The sequence below is a fragment of the Nelusetta ayraudi genome, unplaced genomic scaffold (genome assembly GCF_046127955.1).
Source record: "Nelusetta ayraudi isolate G7.1 ecotype Tasmania unplaced genomic scaffold, CSIRO-AGI_Nayr_v1 ptg000109l, whole genome shotgun sequence".
NCBI classification, from domain to species: domain Eukaryota; kingdom Metazoa; phylum Chordata; class Actinopteri; order Tetraodontiformes; family Monacanthidae; genus Nelusetta; species Nelusetta ayraudi.
Genome location: NW_027466159.1, coordinates 1,163,815 through 1,187,173, shown reverse-complemented (window position 1 = coordinate 1,187,173; position 23,359 = coordinate 1,163,815). Strand labels below are relative to the sequence as shown.

Here is a 23,359-nt window from a genome sequence, read left to right as displayed (position 1 = left end):
CACACTGAATGCGTATTGACAGTTTTCCATTTTATTTTTTTATTTTTTTAAGAATTGGAATATTAAAATAAAAAATGCAGAATGATTCATTGAAGAAATAAAACAACCTTTATGAAAGAAAAAGAGATTAAATAGATAAATGAATGAATGAGTGTGACTGAATGAATAACTCAGCATTACTTCATATGTATTCATGTCAAACATGCTCTTTGTTTACGGTCACACCAACCCCATCAGGAATGGATCTTTTTGACCTCATCATTTTTATATGGCATATTCTTTAAATTTGTAACGGACCTGACGGTATTATTTTTCTTTTTTTAAAAAAAATGTATTTAATACTGTTTTCTTTCTTCAAATTGATGGAGGAGGAGTCGTCGTCCAATCATCGGGGAAGCTTCTTGTTTTGTTTTGTTTTGTTTTGTTTTATGGTGCCCTTTCTTGGTTTGTCTCCCAAGATGGACATCCATCCATCAGATCTGGGAAACATTCCATTCAGAAAGCAGAATCTCTTTTTCTCCATTTAATTTTGGTGTCTCTCTCTCTCTGTCGTTAGGATCATGCTAGTATTAGCTCGCAGCAGCGCACTGGCCTGCCGTAGAAGACTCCAATCTTGTGACGTAGAAACCATCAGAAGGTTCCTTTGCAGAAGCAACCTTCTGATGGGTCCTCCACTTCTTCCTCCTTCACCTCCTCTTACTCCTACTCCTCCTGCAGTTCTTCTTCTGTGCCCTTACGTAACAAGGCAGATGGTTAGATAACGGTGGATGCTGACGACAGCGATCGTCCGTCTCCACTCGCCGCTCTGCTCACACTGCCGAGTGACGACCGTCTCCCTGCTGATGACGGGGGGGGGGGGGGGGGGGGGGGGAATCATCATCAGCGGCTGATTTTTCGATTTTATTATTTTTTTCTTTTTCTTAGCAGTCTTTGATTTGGACACATCGGTTATTTGAAATAATCCTTAAAAAAAATTAAATGTCCCTGCCTGGGGAACAGAAACCTCAACGTGACGTGGTTGTCATTTTAAAATTATTTAAATCATTTTAATTATAATAAAATAAAAAATAATGGTGACCGTTGAATTTCAGGTCCTCTTTGACATCATCATTAAATGATGATGTTGACATATTTTCAATGAAAAGGACACTGTTATTATTATTATTATTATTATTATTATTATTATTATTATTATTATTATTATTATTATTATTATACATTTTCTTTTTCTTTTTTACACAAATACGTAGGAGTACCGTGTGAGTCCCTGCTGCGTCCACTAGATGGGGGCAGCCTCCCAAATTCAGAGCGCAAACGAACGCAGCGAAAGTTCCTGCACGATGTTTCACTACAGTCAGACGTCGAAGTTGCCGGTGTGATACTTTGATATAGATATATAATTTAAATGGCATAAATAAATAATGATTTGGAATATTACTAGTCAGAAGTATCTATCTATCTATCTATCTATCTATCTATCTATCTATCTATCTCGCAGCGGTGGAAACTTGATTCTCAGCCTCCATTTATAATTACATTAATATGAATTCATTAATTAGTAAAAGGTGAAAAAGAATCTGACGAACTACTGGTGATACGTGACTGGCGTGTGTGTGTGTGTGCGTGTGTGTGTGTGTGTGTGTGTGTGTGTGTGTGTGTGAGAGAGAGAGAGAGAGAGAGAGAGAGAGAGAGACCCCCCACCCTTGCCTCCACCCACCGCCACTACCCCCTCCCTCCCTCCTCCGGCCGACCCCGCTCATTCAGTCCACCTCAGCGCTCCTCCGGACCGGCTGCTCCTCACCTCCTGCCGATTCAGAAGATAAGATGACCCGGTTCCGGTTCTTGTGTCTCCGCTGCGCCTCCCGCTCCTCCTGCATGCTGCTGCTGCTGCTGCTGCTCCTTACCACAGTGCCCTCCTGCGGGGCCCTGGAGCCGGAGGAGCTGCTCCGGTTCGGGGAGGCAGCCGGAGACCAGCGGCTGGTCCCGGGCTCGGACTCCACGGCCGAGCTGCAGCTCCGTAAGCCGGTCTTCTTCTTCGAGGAGACCTTCAACAAAGTTCATGTGAGTCTCAGTGCGCCGCCGCCGCCGCCGCCGCCGTCCGTCACAAGTGATTTAATGTCGATGTTCATTCATCAGGTCCGAGCCGGAGTCACCTGAAAGACTCACTGGGGCGATTCATAACTAAAGTTCATTCAATTCAGTATACAACAAAAAAAAACAACAACAACTAAACTCAAGTCAAAGTCTTGAACGCCGAATGAATGTTGGTGTCGTTGAAACAAGTCATCATCCAAAATAAACCAAATAATATCATACAAATAAAAACAAGTTGAATTCAAAAACTCCTCAAATTCAAACACTTTCTTTAAACAAATTGTCCGTTTCTACACCCTGCTGTGTGAAATCTTCGAAACTTTGCAAAACATTGAAACAATTTTCAACATACAATTATTTAAAACTTTGTTTTATTTTTAATTGAGCTGCGATGATACATTTATGAAAAATACTCCGCTGCTTTATCAGGGACTCTTTGCTGTTGAAAAAAGAAAAGAGTTTTTTCCTCAAAAGGAGTTGAGCGACTCTGGACCTTCACACCTTCTGTTCTCCTGCTGCACTTCCTGCTGAACCTCCTGCTGAACCTCCTGCTGAACCTCCTGGACTCCAGACTGTCTCCTCTAACAAGTTCACCTCCACCTCTCACTTGTTTGACTCCCACAGCTTAATTTCAGATGCAGCTTTGCAACTTCAGTCGTGTCTCCTCTGCTCCTGCAGACTTCCTCCTCCTCCTCCTCCTTCTCCTGTTCCTTTTCCACCTTGTCCTCCTCCTCCTCCCCCTTGTCCCTCTCCACCTTCACCTCCACCACCTCCTCTTTTTTCTTCACCTTGATCTCCTATTCCTCCTTCTCCACCTCCACCACTTCTCCCTCCTTCTTCTCCGCTCCTCCTTCCCCTCCTCCTCTAATCAGCTGATGGACTTGATAGCCTGCGTCTCTGTTTGTTGACACCTGAGAAGGTTTTTTTTTTTTGCCTTAAGCTGCTAATTGTCTCTGACACGTCTTGTGGCCGTTGACTCAGAAGAACCTCCTCAGCTCCTTACTGAGTCTGTGAGTGTTTTTGCTCCATGTTAATCCCGACTGGTTGTTTGATTTTCACGGCAACATGTCAGGATGTTTGGAGGGGGAGGGGGGCATCTGTTGGCACCTTCTGCTGAAGAAGAACAATAGTTTAGTTTTTTTTCCTGGATGGATCTGCAGGTTGTTTCCTCCTCACTCTGCTGCTGGTGTAAGTGCTCAGTAGTGTCATGAGAGGTTTTGTCATGACAACATACTGTAGATAGTAATTTTGTTTGTTCTGAATAATCAGCCATTTAAAACCCCAAAAAAGCAAGTTATGAACCAGTAAAGCTTTTTTTTTTTTTTTTTTTTAAATAAAAGATCTTCTATTCAGTAAAAAAAAAACAGAACAACAAAAAAAAGCCTACGTTAGCTCATTAGTGCCAGATCATGACTTCATGCTAATACTAAACATATATCCACCAAGCTAACAAGTGAGAAGGTCAGAAGGTCAGAAGAAAAAACACAGGCAAATCATATTTCTGGCGTAAATACTTCATATTTTGGTTGTCATAAAAAGTACAGAACTTTTCAAAGCAGCGTTTCACATAAAGAACACTGTTGTTTAAAATGAGTGTCCCAAGTAGCAAAAGTGGCGTTAGTGTGCAAGCTAGCATTCCTTGCAGATGGAGGCCCATTCTAAACTGTCTTTGCCTTCCATTTGAAATAGAAAATTGATATTAAAGGAAAAAAACACGGCTCGCCAAGCCAGCCTGAGCGGTTTATTAGCATGCAGCACCTGGCTCAGGTGTGACTCTGCGCTAAAGTTTTTTTTTACTTCCTACAGTTTGTGCAAAAAAAAAACATATTTTAAATAATTTAATCGAATATTTAAAAACAAAAATCGATCTTGGAGTAAAAATCCTCAGTTCAGGCAACAAGCAGGTGAAGGTCAGTGTGTGTGTGTATGTGTGTGTGTGTGTGTGTGTGTGTGTGTGTGTGTGTGTGTGTGAACAGAGGTTGGAATGTGAAGTCAATTAAAAGCCGGTACAGATAAGCCTTTCATCATGCCGACACACACACACACACACACACACACACACACACACACACACACACACACACACTGGGTGACGGCATTCCTCAGGTCATGTGACAGTTAATCCAGGAACACATTGGCTCTTGTTTCACTCTGACGACCCAGTTTTGTGTAAATTTTCTGCAGGTTTTATTGTTTTTTATTCACTGCTGGAGGAGCAGACAGGTAGAGAGGAGGAGGAGGAGGAGCCTCAGGGCCTCCGTGGGGCCTCTGGAGGAGGGGCCAAACATCCCCAGTTGTTGTTGCTTCTTGCACGCAGCAGATGAATGAATGAATGAATCAGTGAATCAGTGACTCCACCCTGATTCCTAGCGTCTATCATGGGGGGTTTCATCCTAAAAAGCTGGAGAGTCTCAGTGGGCTGCACCTGGAAGGGAGGGAGGATAGGGGGCAGCGGGGGGTTGATGCAGGCGCACAGTGGGGGCCCTGAAACAAAGATTTGTGGCCCCTGGAGGGATCATTTGCTGCTGCTGCTGCTGCTGCTCTAAAGAAAACATTTGGAAAGTACAGACGAAATCTCTCACTTGAGTTCCAGCCAATCAGATCTTTCCCGAGCAGTGGCTTCCTATTGGTCGTTGCTGTTCTTTCAAGCTGGAAATGTTGACTTTAAGTTATTGTTTGGAGACTTTGTCCTTCACGTTTTGATGAATTGAAATTCAATATACATATATATTATATGTATATATATTTATTTATATGTACACATATTTAGCTCATTGTTTCACCCAGTGGTGGAACGATGAGCTGCTTTTTACTGATTGGCTCAATTTGTGCCGGCCTGAAAGCGTTCCCATTGGCCGATCCAGAACAGTGAGTGCCCTCGTCGTCTTCCTTCGATCCTCTCTCATTCTCTCCATCTTCTGCTCCTTCCTGTAGCCACTTCACTGATACTTGCGTAAATTTTAAAATCTTTCAAAAGCTTGCTTAAAAATTCACAATTGACATTTCACGATGACCCTACCACAGGCCACTGCCAGACCTCCTTCGTCATGGCTCCAACTTGGCCGTTGCTCTGCCTCTTCTCTTCCTCCTTGTCCTCTGATTGGCCCTGGCTGTCGGTTTAGATTTTTCTGACTCTTCTGGTTCAGGAGAGATCGGGATTAAAATGCAGAGTCGAGCAAATTAAATGAAAACAGATAAGATGAGGGGTGGTGGGGGGGGGGGGGTGTTACTCTTCTGCTCTTCCTGTCACATGACTGTTTGTTTTTCCTCCCCCCTCTTGTTAAAACATGGCCTGTGTCTCTGCAGGAAGTTCACTGGACGGCCGGCTGGCTGACTTCTTTTAATTTGACCCACTGACACTTGATGCAGGACCAAGAAACCGGGACAGGAAGTGAGCGTCTGCTCAGCTTCCTGTCTTGGTGTATACCCCTGCGGGCATCATGGCCTCACTGCGCTTTCTCAGTTTGTCCAAAAAAAAAAAAAAAATCAGCATCAGCATCGTTAGTTATTAGGCGTCAGCCAGCAGGAGTTTTATTTCTAAGGCCTAAATTGCGCCATGACCTCTCATATAACAAAACAATCAACAAATCTTGAATAATTATAAAAAAAGAACCAAAAAAAACCTCATTGGTAAAGAATGTCAGGTCTGGTCAGTCTTAGAATTCCTTGACCTCCATGACCTCTGTGACCTTCTGTGACCTTTTGTGACCACCTATGTGTGCCCAGTCAGACCCTGGTCGGCTGATGTGCACGCAGGAAGTCTGGAACCAGTTCCTCAAGTTCTCCTGCAGAGAATGGTTCCCGAGGGTTAGCTTAGCTTAGCACCAGAACACAGACTGCCTGCCACTGTCGCTTCCTGGTGCACCAGGTGGAAAGTATTTTTTTTTTTCTTTTTCCATTTTCTTTTTTAAGTGAGCCAAGCTGCAGTTTGTATCGAGGATTTTCAAAATAAAAGTCAGCTTGTCAGTTTTCCCATAGCAGCAGCAACAAACCAGTGTCAGTCAGTCCATTACGAACCCACCCCCACTTCACAGTAGCACTCCCACCACACACACACACACACACACACACATCCTGTAGTTACCCCCAACAATTACCCAGGAGGCACCACTCTGCTTTTCTTTTCTTTTTTTGACTCTACCCAGCAGAAAAAATAAAATTCTGACTCAATTCCATCAGATGTTCTTCTCCAAAGATAGTAGACCCCCGACACTCCCCTCCTCCCTAACTCTTCCCACTGCTTAACATCTGGAAGGTATATAAAGTCCATACATCTGTCATCAGGAAGCAGATGTCCGGGAGGAAACACTGCAAGCGTTTCTCACACTGATGATGATGATCTCAGGGGTCAGACATGTGTGATGTCACGGCGGCGGCGGCGGCTCTTCCGACGCAACACAACACGACACGAAACAACACGCATTATTATATGTTGTGTCGTGATTTATGGACTGTGGGAAGTAAGGCGATGATATCACGGAAGCTCAGGAAACTCTTGGTCTTCACCCCAACAAGGAAAAGAAAGAAAAGAACCCAGCTCATTGTTTTTGTTTTTTGTTGTAGATTTATAAGAAATCAACATCTAATCGACATTTAATGACTTGTCATGGCTTTACGAAAGACGGAAATTCAGGTCACAAAATGGCAAAAACAAGTCGAAAAATATTAAATCTTCAAAAGTGAGAAGTAATTTTAGGGGTCTTCGCTCCCTCTGGTAGAAGTGTATGCTGTCGCACAAAGAAGAAAATTAGTGCTGCATGTGGTGTTTTGCCTGGATTGGACGTTTTTGTGTTTTCTTCAGGGGTTTAGTCTGGAGATAGTATTGTAATAGTCAAAATAAAATCCTATTTTTAGTCAAAACAAAAATACAAACTAAAATAGAACTGAATAAAAAGATTTAATTGTCATTTCCGTTTTGATATAAATTGAGGACATCTGGTTACGTCCGTCCTGGTGGTGGACGTTTTATGCAGGCTTCATGTTAGACACACCAGTAGAACTGTGTAGAACAGTAGATCTGGCTCTGAGAGGAACCTAGGTGTCGCCCCATGCTGGTATCGCTCCTGCTATAGCCACCAACCCTCTGTCGGCTCACGTCTTCCCTCTCTGAGAGGAAGTTTTAGGGGCCGTTTATATGGAGACAGATTTTATTTTATTTAAAAAACAAAACAAAAAAAATGTTGTGAGTCATGCCAGTAAAAGTTCACTAACATTTTTGTCATTTAGGTTTCCTACTTCAATATCCCAGTCCACCAACCCAAAAGAAAATAAATAAAAAAGTAAAACAGGAGGTTTGCACATCGTTTTCATTGTGTTTATTTTCACTTTGCACACAATCCACGATGGATCCACGAGCACCGTGTGTTATTGTTCACAATTGTTTGTGGTTTGTTGTAGTGGAGGTTAATGGGAAGACTGCAGGCTGGTCATTAGTAACAGTAACAAGTCCATTGCCCGACGTGGTTGTTGTTGTTATGAGAGGTTGTCTGCACCTCACGGTCACTCAGGTTGCAGGGCCGGGGGAGGGGTTTAGAGCCGTGACATCAGCGTTTCCAAAAATGATCGGTTTCTGCGTTTACATGAATCCAGGCAAGGCAGCGTTTTCAAACTTACCCATCCTGAGGAGCTTTTTCGAAAAAAGTGCGGTTTCTGTGAAAAAGTCAGCTTCGTGTAAAGGCGCGGCCAAACCGCATAAATATTTGTGCATTTTAAGAGAAACCCGTCTTCGTGTAAATGGGGGCTTAGACATCCAACGTCTTCCAGAGTCGGTGGCCGACGGCTCTCGTGTAAAAGTCACTTAAGTCTTTTTCCTCCACAAGGTTCTGAACTTTGAACTCTTTGCTGCCGTGGCTTTGTGTCTTACCGTTGTCCTCAGGAGCATCGCCAGCGTCTTTCTGGTCAAGGACGTTTATCATCGTTTTGGGGATTATTTTGGCGTCTTTTTTTTTTGTTATTTCACAGCGATAACATATTTTTCTTATTCTTGTTTTTTGTTTAATAGTTCTTTTCTGCGGTGAAGTGTTTAGACTGGAAATAAAAGTTTGTTTTCCATCACTGAAGGACAAAATTTGGCATTTGACTCTTTATATCTCAGTGGCTTCGACTGTTTTTCAAAAATATGACTTCAAATGGAGAAGTTCCTCGTCAGACCCAGGAAGAAAACACGCTGCGGCTTAAACTATCTTGACATTTAAATATCTTGTTTTTTTCCTGTTTCCTATTTAATGAACCATTTGAAAAGAAACACCGGTCAAAAATATTGTATTTAATTTATCTTTAATCTTATTTAGCATTTTTGATTTGTTCTGTTCCAGATCAACACCAATGGGTTTGTGTCCTTCGCCAAGCCGCCGGCCGAAGAGGTGTACCTGGGGAAGATGCCCGCTGAGTTCCAAATGATTGCCGCCCTGCTGGGGGACCTGGACAACAGTGCCGGACAGGGAGCCGTGTATTTCCGCCAAGACAATGGCTCAGACGTTCTGAGTCGAGTCGGCGAGCTCGTCAAGCAGGCTTTCCCCAGAGAGACAGTAGATGAGCCCCAGGACACGACTGTGGTCACCTGGGAGAACATGTCTGCCAGGGGCGGGGCCTCGGGACGAGGGGATGGACTTGACGCAAAGGTATCAAGACTGTGTGCATTTTTCTTTGTAAAGGAACACGTTTAGGAAATTAAAAACTAAAGTGATTTTTTTCAAGGTTCTGTTTTGTAGGTTTGGGGAAATGGTGCCCTCTTTGGCAAAAATCAATCCTAAACATCAAAGATGAACATTTGAAACACGGGTTCAGAACGTCAGCTAATGTTCACCTCAAAGAAGTAACAACGAAACCTTCACGTTCCAAAGAAGTAGTAATAATCAGATTTTTTTTACAATTAACCATGTGAGCTTGTGTGAGGTGAACTAAAGATTTGTTTTAATTCAATTCGGTTGACGCTTTTATCCCGAGTTTAAGATTAAAATAGTTGTTGGACGTCCGACCATTTACAATGATGTGAAAATCACCAACGTTCTGAGATGTGTCCCACCTTATCTTAGAGTGCAGTTACCATGTTAACCTTCAGTAGCCTGATGGTTATGTTCCATTTAGGTTACCGTAGCTAAAAGGTTGGAAGTGTGCTAACCTTCCAAAGTTCCAACTACCTTTGGTTGTTGTTATTAGCACTATTAGCTCGTACGAGCAGCTATCAACAAACTGGTCAAATTCTAAACCACCTCCACCCTCTCCTCACTCTACTCCCACCCGGCCCACCGACACTTCACTACTGAGGGTCACTCCAAATCAGTGTGAGGGGTGTGTTTCCGTTGAAGCTCTTGAAGTAAAGAGAGTATGAAACGATTGAGGGGCCCTCTCACGTTCTTCTGGAACTAAAAGGTATCTGTCACCGTGGCAACGGATAAGACACCCTCCCCCAAGCAGAGGATAGTGGACGATAGTTTTGTGACTTGATTGGGTTCTTAATGGTCACCAGGGACAGTCTCTGTGTTGAGGGACATGGTAGTGAATGAGTGAAACGAGTGAAACTGATATATATATTCTGTAATATGAACTGCTGTGTCTATATTATGTCCCCCTGCCTGCACTTTGAACTGCCTCTGTTCACGCTCCAGTGCTTGTCACGGTGCCTCGCAAAAACACTTTGCCACCTCCATCAGGTTCCTTCAAAGGTTTTGCTGCCGTTCAGGGGTCCTTGTCTCTCTGCCTCGCCCCTATGTCTTTGTGATCAGTTTTCACGGGGCCCCGCTCGTTTCAGAATGTGCTCAACACAATTGACACAACCACCAGACAAAATTTCTGGATTCAGTCTAACTTTGAGGGTTTTTTTACATTTAACAAAACTTGCCAACAGTAACCCCACAGGTTTTTTGTTTTTCAGAATCAGAAAGTAGGTTTTTCACTTACAAGGAATTTACTTTGGTGTAGTTGGCGCTTGAAAAACAACAACAATACAAAATTATAATAATTATAATTATTTCATACTGGTTGTCACACTTGTGACAGTGACTAAAGTTGGACCACAGTTAGACATGATGGCTAAAGCTAGCCTAGCCGTTCTTTGTGGCAAATATTTTCAATAGCAATACTTTAACCAACAGAAGAAAAATTTGCTCTTCTCAGAGGTAAAAAATTAAAAATTAAAAATAAAATATTATCAGGTGTTGCTTTCTGGCCAACAAAGCTTTCTTGTTTTATTTTCAGGGAAACACCTTCCAGCTGATTGTGGCGGCCATGAAGTCATCATCCTATGCCATCTTCTTGTACCCTAAAGGCCTGAAGTTTGTCCACACATCAGTGGGAGGCAAGGAGAAGATCCTGGAGAGCGGCTTTAATCAGGGCCTTGTGCAGGGGTGGTTTTGGAAAACCGAACAGGGGACATACTACCGCATCACCACAGATGAAGACACATCCATCTGGGATCTCACTGAGTATGATTCTGATGTCACTGGGAGACATTGGTTGGGGTGGAGGGTTTTTGCTTAGAAGGTTAAAACTTTATAGTTCAAAATAGCAGGTTGGCCGTGAAATGTGATTGGTAGAAGCTTGAAAATTTGTGTGTGATCTTTTGGCCTTTTGGAATTTGAAATTATGCATATGCTGCTTCTCTGAGACTAATTTACTGTCTTTGTGTCTGCATTTAGGAAAACAACCACAGGGATGAAAGGAGTGTGGGTGTACGAAATCGGCACTTCGCCATTTTTCTCTTCCATTATGTCAGGAACCGTGACTGAAGTACCTGAAGAAAAGGAGGATGCAACAAAGCTTCCTGTGACAATGTTGCCAAGACAAACTGATAAAGAAGACGCAGTGTTCACAACGTACGGACCTCAGGAAGAAACAACAGAAGAGGACAAATTCACAACAGAAACTACCTCCAAAATTCCAACAGACTACACAACCAGTTCCCCGGTAGGGAAGACCACCACTATTGTGTTTACTGAAATGAAGACTAGGGAACAGGATTTGGGCGAATCAGTCCAAGTTGAGACTGAGTACCCTGAATCTACGTCTGCTCCTACGCTGACCTACACACACCCTGAATTGGGTCAAACAAGCAAACCTACCCCATCTGAGCCGCAATACCTCGATGGAATTAAGACTACATACCCTGTTTTCCAGCCCTCCGAATCAATACACACAGTTCCTGAAACCGCTGAGATCCCTGAAACCCCTGAGACTCGGTTCTCTCCAGTTGCACCAAGGTTCCCAGAGTCCGACCCGATTGAACCCCATTATACCAGTCCTGATCAAGTCCAGCAAGTGCCCCCCTACTCCAGGTCCCACCAACCTCAGATCGTTGTTGTGGACGAAGATGAAGATCTTAATGTGGATGGTAAATTACAATATTCTCAAAATACATGGTGCTTAAACATTCTGACCAAGTTATGTTTTGTGATCTCAATCTGTTGTCCTTTTTTATGTTTTGTTAACAGTGTTTGCTTACAATTCTGAGACATGCGCCTACAACAGGCACAGGTGCTCTGCTTTTGCAGACTGCCGGGATTATGCCAACGGCTACTGCTGCCACTGTAGGCCTGGTTTTTACGGAAATGGGAAGGACTGCGTAGCAGAAGGTGAGATTTAACATGATTCTTCTTTCACTTCTATGATAACAGAAATATAGTAAGAAACTCTTCTTTGTGTCCAAGGAAAGCCCCAAAGGATGAATGGCAAGGTGACGGGCCAGGTGTTTGTTGGGAACTCCCCCAAAGCCATGAATCTCACCAACCATGACTTGCATTCGTATGTAGTAGCTAACGATGGACGGGCATATGTGGCCATTAGCAGCATCAACAAAAACCTGGGCCCCTCCCTGCAGCCGCTGTCCTCCCTCGGAGGAGTCATTGGCTGGGCATTTGCATTGGAGCAACCCGGCTACCAGAATGGGTTCAGCATTGTTGGCGAGTACTAAAGTTGTCTTTTGCAAAAATTCAGTCCTGAATTGCAATTTAGCACCCAGACTCACATTTTGGCCGTTGCTTCCTTTGCAGGCGGTGTGTTTCTCCGGCAGGCCGAGGTGATCTTCTACCCTGGTAGCGAGCGACTCAGCATAAAACAGCAGTTTAAAGGAATCGATGAACATGACCACCTGGTGGTGAGCACCGAGTTGGAGGGGCGTGTGCCAGCCATCCCACTGGGATCCTCCGTGCAAATCAACCCATACAAAGAGATCTACCACTACGACAGAAGCCGTAAGCACCTTCTTCCCATTGGGTGGCCAAACCTGGTCAAGAAGACAAATCTCCCAAAAAAACCATTGAGACTTATCTCTTTATTTTCTTTCCGTCCAGTGATCACTTCCTCCTCCAACCGCGACTACACCGTAACCTCACCCGAGGGCATCGTCGAGACCAGGACCTACCAGTGGCGTCAAACCATCACCTTTGAGAGCTGCTCTCATGAGGAGGCCACTAGGGGGGCCCCGGCCACACAGCAGCTGAGCGTCGACCAGATCTTTGTGATGTTTGATGCAGATAATGACCTGATCCGCTTCGCCATGAGCAACAAGATCAGCTCTGTCCACAGTGAGTCGATACAACAAGAAAAAATGATAAAGATTGATGAATTACAAGTTAATAGTTTGGCTCAGCTTGCTACAATCAGCAAAGATTTTCCGTACGTCTAAAGGTACACAATCATGTCAGCCTGCATCAACGACTGCTGGCCTGGCATGCTGATTACAACATCAGAGCAAAGGCAATTACAGCTGAGATTATTTATTGACTCCAAAAAAAAATTTGATTTGAATCAAAGCAGATCAAAGTAAATAACCTATAGTTTAGTTGATCACAAAATAATCCGTAACTGCAAAGATGAAGCTTTAGAAATTTTTTGTTAAGGGGGAAACAATGCAGAGCCTCAGACAGCCGTTTTATCTCCTCATCTTCAGAACACAAATTTCAGCAATGTTTTGGTGAGTGGGGGGCAGGAAACTGCTGGCGGTGGTTGTGGAATGCTGATCCGTGTTCCTGGTCTCCTGTCAGCGAGTATCGCAGCGTCAGGGATGTGTGTTATTACCCCGGAGGAATGCACCGCAACACGCCTCCAGGCAGTTTAGTGTCCCGGTGCTGTTTGCAGTCGGACATCAGAGGAAGATAAACAGTAATCTGAGCAGGGGCCGTATTTCCTCAGCTGCTATCGGACAGGAGGGGGGTGAAGGTCAAGGAGGCCTGAGAGATACCAGCCTCCCCCCACTCTCCCCGTCCCCAGCAGGGGGAGGGGCGTCCGGAGGCTCTTCTTGGATGTTAATTCTTAAAAAGTTGCAGGTGGAGGCTGTTGACGGGGCACTCAGGGGCTTCGCAGCTCCGCAAACAAACCACCGACACAGTCGGGGGCCGTTGGTTGGACTCCAAATCAGAACATCTGGCTGAGACACGGGGCTGCTGCAGAGCTGCAGCTGCATGATGGGAACAGGAAGACTCGGAGTGATGAGCGTCCCAGCCGTGGAAATCAGGGTTCCTCTGCTCTTCAGGCGCCTATACTATTTGTGTTTTAATTGCCCAATGAGAAGGTTGTTAGGGAGACCTCCTAGAAGATGTCTGAACTTAGAGGGTTTCACTCTAAAGACTGGCTATCCAGCATAGGTGCTTTACGCTACTGAGTTTAGTAGCTCAGCAAAAAATAACTTGTACCGTTCTAAATGAATAAAGGTGGGGGGCGGAGTCTTGGTGATGTCACCGACTGGCTCTAGAGCCTCAAGGTTAGTTTCAGGCTCAGCGGTGCCACCTGGAGTTTACGGTCCAATTGAAATTGGGTGAGTCCATATTTGGAAGTGTGGTGGGCAGTACCGGAGGGTTAGAAGTGAGTGGAGCATGTGTGAATGTGTCACCAACTCCAAGACCTGCCAAATCTCCGGTAACTACGAAACTTCAGCCACGGCCACAACTTCATGTCCAATTTTATTTGGACTTACACCAAATCAGGCAAAAATAGACATTAATTGCGATTCAGACCAATAGAAACATTGTAACGGTATTTGTAATTTTGTGAATTTAGGTCTCCTCCCTGTTATTTACAAACCAGTAAGTTTAGCCTTTTTGCAACAAACTTAGGCAGACCCCAGTTGGCCAAACGATGTGATTCCACATTGGCCGTCTTTTTGAACCCAGAAGCTCCAACCCAATCTTTTTATACTTTCAATGGGTCTATATATCCCCGTGACGCTGAGCTCAGGAATAAGCGGGTATCGAAAATGGATGGATGGATGGGTCTATATATGGATTTGAACTTCCTCTCTCCTCTCTTTTTTGTTTATTTTCTGTTTTTTTCCTACAGGCACTCTTCCCGAGCAGAACCCGTGTTTCACCGGCAGACACAGCTGTGACATTAACGCTGTGTGCCGAGCGGGCGAAGGCCTTCAGTTTGCCTGCGAATGCGCCAACGGCTTTGCCGGCGACGGACGCTACTGCTATGGTACGAAACCTGCAGCCTAAGTTTGTTGGACTAGTGCAGTAAGACTTGCGGGGCTCCGGCAAGAAGCTTCACTCCAATCTAGCCCCACGGTACAGAACAAGTGGCCTGAGAAGTGTCAAACTATAAAGAGTCAGCAGTTAAAATGGAAAAGAGCAAAGAAAATTGTTCAAAAAGAGAGGAAAATAAAAAAAATCAAAAAATAAAAATAAAGTTGAAGATGCCAACTTCATTTTTTTTTATTATTATTGGTGGATATTGGTGGTGGTTGTTTTTGGTTGCGCTTCGATGGACAATGTCATACCTTCACCACAATTTGAAGTAAAAAAAAATGCAAAAACTGCTTGCCCGGTTTATCATCACTGGTCTGCCTTTTTGTTGACACAGTTGAGTTTTTGGTATTTTATTTTTGACTGCTTGTTGTGTATTAATACTTTGGTTGAAACCAGATTTTCTCCGAGGCTATAAAGAGAGTTCCTTAAAGCAAGATTTTTTTGTTTCCATCTTTTTTATGTCTCTCTGCCAGATATCGACGAGTGTCAGGAAAACGTTTGCGGAGTCAACGCCGTCTGCAGTAACCAGCCCGGAACTTTCCGCTGTGAGTGTCTGAGCGGCCACGTGTTTGCTAGCGACGGCAAGACCTGCATCGGTGAGGCCAAGAACGTCTGTGTGTGTGTGTGTGTGTGTGTGTGTGTGTGTGTGTGTGTGAGATTGTGTGCACTTGCACTCTCAGATGCTTTGCCAACAGACATTAACACTGATGGTTTTGACTGGACACGGATCTCAATCCAAACACACGGAGTGCTGACATTCACCTGACCGCCACCAGGGAGCCAGACCAGGCTTGCGTGCCATTCAGAATGTTTTGGTTCAATACTAATTTTGATCCCTTGGTTTCGATATCACTTCTAGAATTATACTTTTTTTGATACCAGATGTTTTCAAACGAATTTGCACATCAACAAAAATACATTGTTGCCATTACAGCACTAAACCTTTATTTTCCATTTTACTGCTGATTCAAATCAGGATTTTCCTACAAATTCACTTTGTTGTATTGCCGTCCTTTATTCTGATCTACTTCTGCCTCTTTGGCGCTAATGACGCTAATTTTCAATCTGATGTCAACAAAAGTTTGCCAACGTCTTTAGTTTCCGCTTCTATAATGTGAGAGCCTATCAGCCACCACTTTAGATCCTGATGCCAAATGATTATTGGCTGGAATTGGGCAGCGAAAGATGATAATTTTTCAATATTTGATAGGGTCGGATTGTTTGGGTTGCTGCTACAAATGTATAAAAGTTTGGTACTCAGTCCTAGACCTGGTCCTGCAACATCCAACTTTATGCGGTTTTACATTTTCGTGAAAGACTCCCATTCGTCTTTCGTCAAAACCCAGTCAGTGCCCTGCTCTTTGTCTATGTCACCATTATGGTCCCTGCTAAGCCCAAAGAAGCCGGGACCAAAATGACAACGGTTGGAACCGTGTTGGCGCCACTGGAAACGGCTACAAACCGAGCCGAGCCGATGTTCTCCCATAGAAACATGACCTAACTATTTAGCTAACTAATAAACTACCTGGGGTCCGGTCCTGCAGAGGAGAGCCGCCCGGTGGATCACTGCCAAGCCGGAAGCCATGACTGTGACATTCCCCAGCGAGCCTACTGCAGCTACAGCGGCGGCTCGGCTTTCGTCTGCTCCTGCCTGCCAGGATTTGTGGGCGACGGCCGAGTGTGTCAAGGCGAGTCTCACAGTTGGTCTTAAAAAGTGATTGAAGAACCGATGAATTCTCAATTCTTGTGCAGACTACCTCTTCAAATCTGACCCCCAACCTGCAAATCCTTTCCTTTTTCCCAGATGTGGATGAGTGTATGCAGGACCCATGTCATGGCCATGCCCACTGCTCCAACACGGCTGGATCCTACTCCTGTCAGTGTCGTCCCGGTTTCCAAGGCGATGGGTTCCACTGCACCGTCTCAGGTAGTGTGCGCAAACACGCACGTTTCTGTTCTGCTTTTCGGGATAGTGAACAACAACAACAACATGACATCATCATCATCATCATCATCATCATCATCATCATCATCATCTCAGTAATTACGTATGTCCTGCTTCTCCGTTTTGAAAATCCCTCTCTGTTGCGCGTTAAGTAGTTTTTTTCCGACACAGATGAGCTTCATAATGACGATGAAGGTTGTTTTTTTTAGTTCTAAAGCTTCATGTCGCGTTGCAGGAATATCTGATATGATTTCAAGACTGCAATACTTATAACAATACACTGAGTCCAACGCGGAGCTACTCTAAAATAATCTCCCTCTAAAATATTAGCTGCTTTTATATTCATCTACACAACAGCAGAGTTCAATTGGTTCCACTTCAAGCAACAACAACTAGAATAAATAATAAGTGAGTGACATTGAACAGAATTTCTATCTTTCAAGAACTTTTAAACAAAAAGGCAACCATTGTGTTTTTCCGGTGCAAGCAGTATCAAGTACAGATATTCAAAGTCATTATAAAAACAAATACCGGTACTCAGGTAAAGTACAGATTCCTGAAAAATCTACTAACAAAGTATTTGTACTTCGTTACTTCATACCTCTGACTGTAAATAAGGTTTCAGCTTCTTTTTGTAGTTGTAGCTCCTTTTAACTGGCCTTTAAGACCTGAACAGCTTGTTGAGTCCCCTCACTATGCTGACACCTTTGTTGCTGCTGCTGCTGCTGTTGTTGTTGCTGCTGTCGTTGTGTTTCTAATTTGTGTTGTTATGTTGGTAATTTCTGTTGTTGTTAGCAATTTGGTCTTTTTTTCCAAACGTCAGACTCCAGCTGGAGCTAAATTACAGCTCGCTGGTGCAGTTTTGTCATATTTTGTCGTGTTTTTTACGAGCCTCCTCGTCCTGAAAGTCGTAATTTCTCCGTCTCTCTCTGTCAAAACTTGTCACGGCGTCTTGTTGCAAGTGTCTCCGCCCCTTTTGATCACCGCCGTCCTTGCCGGCCCTGGCTTGGTGGCTGTTGTGGCTGGTGGTCTGCTGGCTGAGGCCACCGGCGCCCCCCCGGGGGGAAATAGGAGGAGTGCGCCAAGATGTCGGCGTGACCGCAGAGACGACGCGCTTATCTGCCGTCGCTTGCCCGTAGCTGCCGTGCGCAGACAAAGGGAACAGACTAAACCGGCGAGGGGTTGAGGCTTCCGGAACGACCCGCTCAAGGACCCCAAATAAAAACAAAACAAACAAAAAAAATAAAAATCAGGCCAGACCACAGCAGCTCACGTCTCTTCACACTGTTTTGTCTCCATCAGTGCCCAAGATTTGTATCTTTGCTGCCTTTTCAAGAAAAACTTTGTCTTGTCTTTGATTCTTCAAAGGTGAAATTTTTCCTTTTGCTAGTCGACAAAAGCCTTCAAAGTGTTGATAAAAAAAAACTGGAGAATCGTCTCCTAAAAACATTCAAGGATCAGCAAAGCGATGCTGTCTTGTGTCTCAGTGTCTGATGTTGTCAGGTCACCTAGAGGGTCACTCACAACGAGCAAACAGAGGAGAACAGATCAGGAAAAGTCATTTTTAAAACAGAGATGTAATATGGATGAAAGCATTTTTATAAGGGCAAATGTAAATAAATATACACATAATTTGAAGTACGTTCCGTGAAAATTCATAAATAAAACAAATTACCTTTTTTTAATGAAGCTCGCTTGGTGGCCCACCCATAGCTTCGCCCCTGACCAGAGGTCAATGGAGGTCAGTCCCCTCCTACAACCTCACTCCACATTCCATATAATACATTTAATTTTGGGTGGAGTTGCTTTTTGATGTACAAAAGAAATATAGTGGCATTTGTTGTTTTGTTTGTTTCCGTTTGTAGCGAAATAACTAAACTAGTCTAAAATTTTGGCGTCGCGCACAGCATCACCCAAAAATACTTTATCCGATTTCATCTTAGCACTTCTCGCTAAGCTAGGCTAGTCACGACTAATCACGGCTTCTGTCCTGTCTCCCTGGGTTTCTGTCTCACGCAAACCTCCAACCCCGACAACCCCTGCAGAGCGGGAGAAGACAGCTTGTGAACAGCACAAGGAGCGCGCCCAGGCCGCCGCCTCCTCCTCCAGCTCCGGAATCTTCTCCTTCTTCCGACCCCGGCCGGCTGGCGGCCACTACGTCCCTCAGTGCGACCAGCATGGAGCCTACGAGTCCACGCAGTGCCACGCCAGCATCAGCCAGTGCTGGTGCGTGGATGCTGAGGGCCAGGAGGTCCCCAACACCCGAACAGGACCAGGCAGTGTGCCTCTCTGTGAGTCACCTGACTCCTCCTACCTCACCTTACTTTCTCTCTCTGTCTTCACCCACCACACATTGAAAACAATCTCCGCTCTTCCTCACAGGTATTGACCAGGCGGTGACACCCTCGCCAGTGGGTCCGACTCCGCGGCCCGACCTCCATCCCGTGCCTCCGGGAACCCACCTGCTGTTTGCTCAGAGCGGGAGGATTGAGCACATCCCCTTGGACGGCTACACCATGAGGAAGGATGAGGCCAAACCTCTGCTGCACGTCCCAGTGAGTCCAGATTGGATTTTCTGAATTTCAGAGAACTTGCACTGTGGTAGTCCAATCAATTTTGGTTCGTGGTGCATTCAAATGTAAACCAGATTGGATTTCTGCACTACCAGTGGAGCCAGTGGGTAACGGTGTTGCCAACTTAACGATTAGCTTATAGTTAACAAGTATTCACAGACTTCTAGCCATTTTTTGGGGAAAAAATGCCTCACTCCCCCATGAAGTCCAGTCTTCCTTCATTCCCTCCCTTCCTCCTTCCCTCAAAGACAGTCCAAGCAGAATACTTGGAATCTCAGCAATCTTAGCAGCTTTGCTGGGTTGGTCAAGGACATGAGTACCGGTGGTCTTAAAACAGCTCCAGAGTGCATCTGAATGGTTCAGAACCTTGTGCTCCCCTTTCTCTGAAACCCTGAATTACCTCCTTGTTAGGTGTCAGCCGCCCATCTTCGTCAGTGTCTCAACAGTCGAGAGATCACTCACACAGTCAGCGTTTGTCACAAATGGACTTGTGGGTGCTCGTAAACGGTCCTAGTGGGTGTGGAACAGTTCTCCTATTGTTCCACTGCATATCTTGGGGCGTCTTTTCCTCTTTGCCTAAGCATTTCTTGGTGGCTTCACAGAGGAGGCTCTTTGAGAGACACTACAGATGAACAAAAGCTTTTGCTGTCTTCTTCCACCCTCGCCAGGACCGTGTGGTAATTGCCATGGCCTATGACTGTGTGGACAAGATGGTCTACTGGAGCGACATCACCGGGCCGGCAATCAGCAGGGCCAGTCTGAGCGGCGGAGACATCAGCCACATCATCACCAAAGGTTTGAGTGGTTCACGGAGCAGCAAAGGGGGTTTGGTTATCAGGTGGGGTCCCAATCCCAAAGGCCATCTCTCATCTCCCGTACTCAGATCTGGAAAGTCCTGAAGGCATTGCCATTGACCACGTGTCCCGGCTCCTCTTCTGGACCGACTCCATGCGTGACACAGTGGAGGTGTCCAAACTGGATGGCAGCCACCGCAGGGTCCTGTTTGACACAGACCTGGTCAACCCTCGAGCCATCGTAGCCAATCCGGTGTATGGGTGAGTCTCGCACAGAGGAGCTTGCATACCACAAATGGAGACCAATGTCAACTTGGACGGAAGGATGGATCTGAATGTGTTTGTTGCAGTTGAATAATATCACCAACAGAGAGAGCAGCTCTTTACTGCAGTTCAACTTCGGTTCAGTTACCCGCCAGTTTTCCTCTTGTATCTTCCCAAAGTGCCACTATATCTTCTACACAGTAGTTCCTCAAAACATTGTCTTTCTAAGTCCATCTTTAAGTCTGTCTAAGTCACTTTGGTTTGAGTGTCCAATGGTTGGTCTCACTGGTTTCCTCCTGTCCTTTAAGCCGGATATACTGGGCGGATTGGAACAGGGACGGGCCTAAAATTGAGATGTCCAACATGGACGGGACAGATCGGGTTGTCCTGGTCAAAGACGATCTGGGTCTCCCCAATGGCCTGTCCTTCGACCAGAACAGCCAGCAGTTGTGCTGGGCTGACGCAGGTGAGCTGGATCACAGTTTTACAGCAAGAATTAATATGACGGTGGGTTTTCACTGACTTGTCATCTGCGGGTTTACGACACATCTGCAGGTACTCGGAAAGTGGAGTGCATGGATCCCCACCGTATGGTCAGGAGGACCATCGTTGATGGGATACACTACCCGTTTGGTCTGGTGTCCTTTGGTAGGAACCTGTACTACACCGACTGGAGGAGGTAAGATACACACACGCAGGTACGCACGCACACACACACACACTGAGTCTAAAGTAACTTCTTGGGGTTAGGGTTTAGATTGGGGTTGGAATTCGGTGTGTGTGTGTGTGTGTGTGTGTGTGTGTGTGTGTGTGTGCGTGCGTGTGTTTCTTTCTTTAACCTCTCTTTTCTGTTTAGTTTCTATAAAATGTAGTCAGTCGGCCACTGGCTCGTATTTTCATCAAACTGAAACTTGATTCTTATCCAAAGTTTTCTTCCTCTTCATTGCAACAAACAGCTTTTCCTTGGGCTACAGTTAGCGTGGACGGCCATTAGCAGATGTACCAGCATATGGTCATGAATCTCTCAAAATCAACCACAATAGATTTGGCCAGAGACACAGAAGTCCTTGTTGTATTGACCTGCAAGACCAAAACTCCTTCCCTTCTGTCCTGAATTCTGGCCATATTTGACTCTCTTGGTGACGCCTTGAGCTGACGTGGGTTGAGGGAAACCTCTGGACCACCAGGTTCCTCTTCAGCATCTCTGAGTGCCTCCAGTCTAAACAGTGCTAGGGTGTTTGAAAGGAAGCTGTCACATAAAGACATTACTCTAGTGTTAAACGGCGCCGCTAATGCGATTCAATCGTGTGGTCTTACGTTGTTTTACGTTGGTTTCTGGTTCCTCTCTGCAGGGAGGCCGTGGTGGCCGTGGACCTTGAGTCCCAGCTTGAGACCGAGGACTTCCTGCCGCAGAAACGCTCTCGTCTGTACGGTATCACCACCACCGACACCCAGTGTCCACAAGGTACAACTCACAGGCTTGTTCTCCGTGAGCTGCGTCTAAAATTTGATTTTATCCAACCTTGTTTAGTCATTGTTGATAATTATTGTGAGAACTCGTTACCGTGGTCAGTGTCTTCACATAAGTATCATTAATAATAATATATAACAAAAGGTTAAGTAAAGCCCCAATTCCAATGGCCAAAAAACGTGGTGATGTCCCGCTACTAATCGGCATTTGGTGGCGGTGGAATCTGCTCACCGAGCCATGCTGTTCCGCGACAAAACGGGTCAAAGAACCCGGCAAGCGACCCGGGTAATAATCGGCTCCGATCGGCTCTGCACCGATCGGCTTGCGATGGAACTGGGACATCCGGAACATCACCACCTTTTTTTCCTGCCGCACCGGATGATGTTGAGCGTGACGTGTGCTAAATCATAATGTCGTGCCAGTCGTACTGGCTTGAAATGTTTTCGATCACGTTCCATCAGCGCTGGATAATTGTTCATTGTCCTCTGGCTGTTTCGCCCGCTGCGCGCACAAAATGGACCAGACGCCGAAACAATCGCTGCACTGCGGGAAGCGGCTGCGAAGGTGCGCGCCGCTTTGAGTCTGGCGGCAACGACGTCATCGTTCCACTACAGCAGCCAAAAGTGGCCAACAACTAAGAACACTGGCCACCGCCGGACTCTTGAATTCTGTAGAACTTCATCATGCGATCTCAGCGCGATGACGTCAGCAGACATGCAGCGGCGAAAGCGCGGCTTGGGGGGGGGCGCGGCCCGCTGGGTTTGATGCGTGGAGACGGAAAATGTGTTATTTCAGAAGAGTGGAGCAAACTAGTTGCCCTTTGTACGATTCAGTACCCATGAAGTAGCTCTCACGTTTAAAAAGGTTGGTGACCCTTGCAGTGTCTCCTCGCTGCAGCGTAGCGCTAACGGCTCTTAGGAAATGTGGTGGAATGTGAGCGTGGGAACCGTGCAGTCAAGTGGCCCCTGGGAAGCGGGGAACTGAGCCAGCTGTCTGAGTCCACCTGCTGCGTCCAGAGGGTTTGAGTGATGATGGCGCGTTGCTCCAACTTCCTGGAAAGCTGCCCGCAGATCCGAGACTGGCCGGGAAGTGGAGGGGAGGGGCTAGAGCTTGCAGGGGGCGGGGACTCTGTTCAATTGGCCCCACACATTTTAAAAGACGTGGTTGAGTTCTTTTTAAAGTCAAACAACTCAGTTGTTAGAGTTGTTCAGTTTTTTATACAAATATTAGCATACTTAGCCTTCTGTTTACAGCCTCCTGCTAAAACGGACGCCTTGCTGGAACTTCTTCATAATTGGAAGGGGGGCACGTCTGTTATAAAAAAAAATTCTAGAATATATATCTTTCATCCATCCATAATGTAGAAAAATTTAAATTATATAAAAATACACCAAGTAAATTCAATGATTTGTAAGCATTGTAAGGTGTCTTCCTAACCACCAGGTGTCTCTCTATTTCTCCTCCCACTCAGCCTATAACTACTGCGCTGAAAACGGCGGCTGCTCCCACCTGTGCCTGCCACGGCTCGGCGGCGCCACCTGCCGCTGCCCAGACGGTGCCAATGACTGGTGTGAGGAGGGGAGGAGCCAGTGAGGCGAGGAGGAGGAGCCACCCAATCACACGTCGCCTCCTGTTTCCTCATTCTTTTTACACGTCTCCTACTTGAATCAAGCATTTACCACAGCATTTTTTCAGGTTTTTCTGTTTGTTTTTTTGGTTGCGTTTGTGGGTTGTTGTTGTTTTGTTTGTTCGGTCGTCTT

At 45.4% G+C, this 23,359-nt stretch overlaps 1 protein-coding gene across 1 annotated transcript; it reads left to right on the top strand.

Moving 5' to 3' along the window:
• Positions 1–1,748: 1,748 nt before the first annotated feature.
• Positions 1,749–23,210, top strand: LOC142903228 (nidogen-1-like). The gene is made up of 20 exons (XM_076048750.1): positions 1,749–2,061; positions 8,409–8,714; positions 10,291–10,517; positions 10,731–11,422; positions 11,523–11,663; positions 11,739–11,990; positions 12,081–12,281; positions 12,381–12,614; positions 14,365–14,502; positions 15,026–15,148; positions 16,097–16,240; positions 16,357–16,479; positions 18,543–18,788; positions 18,880–19,052; positions 19,739–19,865; positions 19,954–20,125; positions 20,437–20,594; positions 20,684–20,807; positions 21,481–21,593; positions 23,071–23,210. Exons 1-20 carry the CDS (start codon positions 1,825–1,827, stop codon positions 23,190–23,192), a joined length of 4,053 nt encoding a protein of 1,350 aa, XP_075904865.1. The 5' UTR covers positions 1,749–1,824; the 3' UTR covers positions 23,193–23,210.
• Positions 23,211–23,359: the final 149 nt, after the last annotated feature.